At 51.9% G+C, this 7,079-nt stretch overlaps 1 protein-coding gene across 1 annotated transcript in view; it reads left to right on the top strand.

Annotated features, from left to right (window-relative positions):
• Window positions 1-7,079, top strand: part of NWD1 (NACHT and WD repeat domain containing 1) — a 115,386-nt gene that overhangs the window by 59,787 nt on the left and 48,520 nt on the right. Inside the window, exons 7-10 of the mRNA XM_006768436.2 lie at window positions 243-446; window positions 1,748-1,907; window positions 3,281-3,398; window positions 4,703-4,861. Of these exons, the coding sequence (XP_006768499.1) occupies window positions 243-446; window positions 1,748-1,907; window positions 3,281-3,398; window positions 4,703-4,861 (641 nt within the window). The remainder of the gene's footprint in view (window positions 1-242; window positions 447-1,747; window positions 1,908-3,280; window positions 3,399-4,702; window positions 4,862-7,079) is intronic.

The following is a 7,079-nucleotide window of genomic DNA, read 5'->3' as shown; positions in this document are numbered from 1 at the left end:
TGTCTTCTAAGTTCTGTCTTCTAAGTTCTGTGTTCTAAGTTCTGTCAGAAGGAAAGATCTTAAGTGATGGGTACAGCTGGAACCAGGCGTTGGTGCCCACTGGGCCTGGGCACTGCCCACATGCTGATCCCCGGGGTGACTGGCCGGGCACCGTGCAGGTGGCCATGTCCCTCTATCCCCTGGTGTCTGCGTCCTCTACGCACAAGAGCCACAGGGGTGTTTCCTGTCCTTCCTCCCTGCAGGCACGGGCTCTCGGAGGCTGAGCTGAAGGACGTCCTGTCCCTGGACGATGAGGTCCTGCAGGCTGTGTACCAGGACTGGACCCCGCCCAGCAAGGAGCTGCTGCGCTTCCCACCCCTGCTGTGGGTGCGGCTCCGCCGTGACCTGGGCAGCTGCTTGGCCAGGCGGCCTGTGGATGGCTTTACACTCCTGGCCGTCGCCCACAGGTGGGTCCAGTGCCGAGGCCACACTGTCTGCGTGCCCCAGAGCAAGAGCTCACTGACCAGGCTCCTCCTCTGTCCAGATCCTCTCCTCTCCCCATCCCCAGGGTCAAGTCCATGTGGTCCAGCATTCAAGGGTTTCCATGGCCCGACTCTACCACAACTAACCTGGTTTTTATGAGGAGAAATCCCATAGAATAAAAGCCTAATATGCTAAGTGTCAACTGCTCAGCCAGTCGCTATGATATGCACACTGACCACCAGGGGGCAACCTAATATGCTAAGTGTCAACTGCTCAGCCAGTCTCTATGATATGCACACTGACCACCAGGGGGCAGATGCTCCAACCGGTAGGTTAGTTTGCTGCTGGGGTCTGGCCGATCAGGACAGGGCGAGATAGGCTGGACATGCCCTGGAGCCCTTCCTAGATCCCTCCCCAGCTGCTCCTGATTGGGACTGGTTGAGATGGCCCTGATCATCAGCCAGGCCAAGGGACCCCATGCATGCACGAATTTGTGCACCGGGCCTCTAGTTCACTCATAAAAAAGTCACCATTTTTAAGGGTACAATTCAGTGGCACTTAGTACATTCACAGCGTTTGCAACCATCCCCTCTAAGTAGTTCCAGGACATGTTCATCACCCCAAAGGAGACCCCGGCCCCATGAGCAGTCCCCCCCACTTCCCCCACGGCCCCTGGCAACCTCTAACCCACGTCCTGTCTCTGCGCCTGGCCCGGCCTGGACATTTTATATCGATGGGATCACACAACACGTGGCCTTTTGTGTCTGGCTTCTCTCGCTCAGCATCATTTTTTTTGAGATTCATCTACGTTACAGCGCGTGTCAAGGCTACATTCCTCCTTATGGTTGTATGGATGCATCACCATTTACTTATCTGTTCGTCCACTGATGGATATTTGGGCTGCTTCCGCCTTTTGGCGAGTGTGAATAGTGCTGCTGTGACCTTGTGTGTACAAGTTTTCCAATTCTCTTGGAATATCCTCAGAATATATATACTGCATATATACTGTATATAATTCCAGGGATAGAATTGCTGGGTCATACAATAGCTTATTTTATGTTTAACATGAGGAGCCCAAAGTTTCCTTTTTAAATAAATTTATTTGAGGGGGGGAAGATGGGTCGATTAAGAGATAAATGTTAAGTAGCAACTAGGACAGGTGGTCAGAAGACTTAGTGAGCATCTGGATGGTGATTTAGGGTGGACTTGCATTTGGGAACTGTCTCCTGACAGCTCCGAGCTTGCCGGGTCCCCAGGCCCACCAGCCCATGTCCCCTCTCTGCAGACAGCTGGCCAAGGTGGTCCGGGAACGCTACTTGTCGGGGCCCGAGAAAGCCACGAGGCACGGAATCTTGGCCGACTTCTTCTTGGGAGCCTGGAGCCAGGGCATGAAGAAGCTCATCACCCTGCCGCTGGTGGGGAAGCCCCTCAACCTGGACCGCAAGGTGAGGTGTCTGCGCCCCCATTCCCCACCTTCAGCCTCCACCCGGCTGTGCGGGCAAGACCACGTCACTATTCACACATGTCCTTCCAGTCTTTCTTCTTTTATGCCCAGGAGCTCTAAGACTTGGCATCTTTAGCTGATGTGCTGCCTGCTCGTTTTGAGGTGTTTTTTTTTTTTGCCTCTCAAACACCTCAAGGCACAGCCTAAATGCCTCTTCCTTCAGGAAGCCTTCCAGATTTTTCTTTCTTCTCAGTTACTTGGTCTTTACTTTGTGTTTCTTTTACTCTGAGGCAGAACTTATAAGTTTCTTAAAGTCATTTTTTAAAGTGATTTTGAAATCATTTTAGATTTAAGAGGAGTTGCAGATTGAATGCAGAGACTTCCCATGGGCTCCTCTGTCAGTTTCCCCAGCATTAACACCTTCCATAACTGCGGCCCATTGATTGCAACTAGCAAATACACCTGCAAGTCTTCTGTCGTCATAGATTTTTCTTTTTTCTTTGTCCCCCGTGATGCACAGGGGAGACCAGAGACAGGGCCAGGCCTGATTGTTTCTCGGTGCTGCCCTTTCTCCTCTCTCAGGGCTCACAGGTCTTCTCCCTTGTGCCAGAACCCCTGCAGGCTGTCGCATCCTTTCCCTCTGGGACGTGGTCTGTACTCCTTCCTGGCCTCCCAGCTTCAGGACCGCCTGCTTCAGTCCATCCTCCCAAGGAACGCTTCTGACAATGCAGTCTGATCATGCCTCTCCTCTAGCACCTCCCATGGCTCCCCAGTGCCCTCTGTGTCCTGTCCAACCTCCCCAGTCTGATATTCATGATCTGCCTACAAACTCCCCAGTCTCTTTCCCACCATGACTGCCCACTATTCAGCCCTCCCCAAACTCTCATTCTGCTCTCTCACCTTTGGACCTTTGCACATGCCATTCCCTTGCCCAGGAATCCCGTTGTTTGCCCTCACATTTCACCAGACAGACTCCTACGTATCCTCTGAGGCTCTGCCCTCATGCCCCTTGGATTCCCGGAACCCCACATGCCGCCCTCTGCCCCAGCCCAACTTGTGGTGGGTCTAGGGCAGTGGTAGGCAAACTCATTAATCAACAGAGCCAAATATCAACAGTACAATGATTGAAATTTCTTTTGAGAGCCAAATTTTTTAAACTTAAATTATATAGGTAGGTACATTGTTATTAACTTAATTGGGGTACTCCTAAGGCTTAGGAAGAGCCACACTCAAGGGGCCAAAGAGCCGCAGGTGGCTCGCGAGCCGCAGTTTGCCGACCACGGGTCTAGGGCATCTCTGTCTGGAATCGTGTCCCCGTTCCCTCCAGCATCACGTAGTGCCCGGCCTGGCCTGCCACCCCCTCCTCCTCTGCAGGTGGCCCCGCAGCCTTTGTGGTTCTCGGATACCGTTGCAAACCTGCGGAAGCTGGAGGAGTTGCCCTATCACCTGCTCCACTCGGGCCGCCTGGAGGAGCTGAAGCAGGAGGTGCTGGGTAAGCCCTGGGCAGGTCTCGACCCTCCATGGTGTTACCCCTTTCAAGAGCCTGGGAAGAGTGAAGGGCAAATGTCAACGTCCGTGGCTTCTATTAGGCACTGGATCTCACCTGGTGTGGTTCTGTGCCCCCTTTGCAGGGGGCACTTGGCAATGCCTGGAGATATTTTGGTTGTCAAGGCTCAGGGAGGGGGTGCTATTGGCATTGAGTGCTAGTTGATAGTGCAGAGGGTGAGGAAGTCAGCCTTAGAATGAGAGTGACCCTGTCTGTCTATCACTATAGCAATTGTCTCTATCTGTTTACCTACCATCGTTCTATCATATCTGTTCCTCAATCATATCTACCTGTCATATCTGTCTATCATTTCTATCTCTATCTCTCATTTATGTCTTTCTATCATCTTTATATCTATCTATCCATCTATTGCCTATCCATCCATCTTTCTTTTTGTCTATGTATTATATACTAGAGGCCTGGTGCATGACATTTGTGCATTAGAGTGGGGGCGTCCCTCAGCCCAGCCTGTGCCCTCTCACAGTCTGAGACCCCTCAGGGGATGTCCAACTGCCAGCCAGCAGTCGGACATCCCCCAAGGGGTCCTTAGTACTGCCGAGGAGGTGAGAGAGGCTCCCGCCACCACCTCTGTGCTCGCCAGTCGTGAGCCTGGCATTGGACTGAGCGGTGCTCCCCCTGTGGGAGCACACTGACCACCAGGGGGCAGCTCCTGCATTGAGTGTTTGCCCCCTGGCGGTCAGTGCGCATCGTAGCTGTTCTGCTGTTCAGCAATTTGCATATTAGCCTTTTATTACATAGGATTATGTCTATCTCTAATTACCATTTATATTTATCTATCATTTCTATCTCTTTCATCTATGTCTGTCATCTTTGTCTCTCCATCTGTCATCTATTTATCCATCTTTCTGTCTATCCATCTATTTATTCTATGTATGTATGCATATATGTATCTATTCTACTAGTATGTATGTATATGTCTATGTATATATCTATATATATGTATCTATGTCTGCATGTATGTATGTAAGTATGTTTCTATCTATCACTCATTCATCCCTGTGATTCTCAACCAGGGGAGATTCGGCCCCCCAGGGAACACTTGCCAATGTTTATGTTTTTGATCATCATGACTCAGGGGATGCTACTGGCCTCTGGCGGGTGGAGACCAGGGATCCTGCTCCACACGCTGCAGTGCACAGGACTGCCCGCCACAGAGAGTCACGGCCCCGTGTCAGCTGTGCAAGAGGGAGCAGCCCTGGGAGCCCAGCTCACAGCCCTTCTCCCCGCAGGCAGCATGAGCTGGATTTCCTGCCGAGGTGTCTCCGGGGGCATCGAGAGCCTGTTGGACGATTTTGACCTGTGTGCCCCTCACGTGGACTGCCCCGAGGTGGGCCTGGTCCAAGAAGCCCTCCAGCTGTGCCGCCCGGCCGTGGAGCTCCGGGGCCTGGGTGAGTCGGGCGGGCCTGGCGGGGGTCCGCTCTGTACTGACCACTAGAAGCCCACTCCTCACTGAGCCACCTGCTGGGTTTTTACTACCCAGCATACCTTTCCTGTTTACACCTGTGGGCTTCCTCCTAGTCCAGCCTCTAGAACTTTCCGTTGAACCTGGGAGAGCTTTGGAGTGAAAACTACCAAAGCAGTGTCTATCCCCTCGCCCGGCCCAGCGCCGTGTCTCGAAAGGACCAGATAGGTGATAGTTCAGGTAAAATCAAGGAAAGGAGGTCAACACTTAATATAACGGGAGAGAAAACACATTGCCACAGATTTAATTAAAAATATGTATCTATTTTGTTGATTTCAGAGAAAGAGAGAGAGATAGAAACATCAATGATGAGAAAGAACCATCGATTGGCTGCCTCCTGCATGCCCCACACTGGGGATGGAGCCCACAACCCGGGTGTGTGCCCTGACTGGGAATCAAACCCTGACCTCCTGGTTCAGAGGCGGACACTCAACCATTGAGCCACACCGGCCAGGCAAGACTGCTTTCAATTCGTTTGGTGCATACTCAGAGTGGGATTTCTAAGTCAGATAGTAATTCTGCGTTTAACTTTCTGAGGAACTTCCATACCGTTTTCCATGGCAGCTGCACTGTTTTGCAACCCCACCACCAGTGTCCAAGGGTTCCAATTTCCCACATTCTCACCAGCACTTGTAATATTCTGATTTTTTAAAAGGCATTCTGAGTGCGATGTGGCCTGGGTGGCCTTGATCACATGATTCCACCAGGTTTTGATTAGAGGGTTTTATAAAGGTGCTGAATTTCTATGTCCCTTCCATGGTTCCCTCCGAGCTCAGCCAAATGCTCCTCCTCCAGGAAGCCTGCCAGCCATCACTGAAGCTGAACACCCCCCCCCACCCCCAGCCCTTGCTTTTTCCATCACTGCACCCTGCTTCCACCTGTCTTAGCTCTTATTATTTCTGCTGGTTTCCTTTTACATCGGGTGCCTGCCCCACCAGCTTGAGCTCCGTGAGTGTAGGGGTGTCATCCACCTGCTCCCTGCCAAATCTGCGCGCCCCCCCCCGCCCACGCATAGACCAGTACTGGCCAAGTGCATGGAGTTTGAGCCCCACTGTGTTGATTTAAATCAGGGCTCTACCACTTCCTGGTAGTGTGACCTCGCAAGACCCTGATCCTCCCCACCCCACCCCACCCCACCACACCCCTGCCTTGCAGTCCTCAGTTTTCCATTCTCAACCAGGGCTCTACCAAAATGGAATGATGATTGGCCCTCCCACCTAAGGCTGCCTGGACGGGTAGGTGAGTCCGTTCATGCACAGCCTGTCCCCATGATGCCATCAAGGGTCTTTTCCCTGTCACACGACAGCATCAACATTGTAGACGTGAAGAGCCTTGGACGAGCCATTTCTGTAATGAGTGAGCTTCGCCTTCCGTCATCTGTGAATAAAGTGGGTCTAGGGTCCCACCCAAGGGGGAAGCGCTGGTGTCCACCATTAGTTACGCATTTCTCGCACATTCATGCCCACCAGGAGTTGTAATCCTCAGAGGGAGTGATTTCCCAGTAAAATGGCCTTGCGCAGAGCTGCCTGGTTTAAGGGAAGAATTAAAAAGCACCAAATACAGCATGTTCTTTGCAGCATCCTTGATTGACAACCTGTGGCTCCCCCAGCACAAGGAGGTGTAGAAACAAAATGTTGCCACCAGAGGACCCAGCTGGGCAACCATCTGATCGCTGCAGATTCCAGAATTTTCAGCTCCTAACAATGGGTGGATATTACTGACTTCTATTGCCTGGGGCTCCAAGATGACCTGGCGGGGTGCCATTCATTTCCCTGTTTTTATTTAAAGGACTGTAATTTGTTCATCATGGTGTGAGCCATGGCTCACCTGTCCGAATTTCCCATGACAGACTGGGAAACAGAAGCATGGCGAAAGGAGACTTTTAATGCCACTCCCTAGAGCAGGCACCCTTTGTGCAGGAACACACCTGGGGCAGGGAACCTAGCCTATTTAGTCCCTCCTCCGGTTCCTCATTGGCTGAGTACTATTTGGTCACCTGTTTCCTAATAGTTGCCTATGTCTTGCTGCCTCCCATTGGGCCCTTAAAAAAATCGGGCTGAGTTTCTAGCTGACTCCACCTCCCTTTGTTTGGGGGAATTTTCCTGGAAAATGTGCTCTGAGCCACGTGCACAGCTCTCATACAC

This window comes from Myotis davidii, unplaced genomic scaffold (assembly GCF_000327345.1).
Source record: "Myotis davidii unplaced genomic scaffold, ASM32734v1 scaffold1203, whole genome shotgun sequence".
NCBI classification, from domain to species: Eukaryota; Metazoa; Chordata; class Mammalia; order Chiroptera; family Vespertilionidae; genus Myotis; species Myotis davidii.
This window is presented reverse-complemented; position numbering and strand designations above follow the sequence as displayed.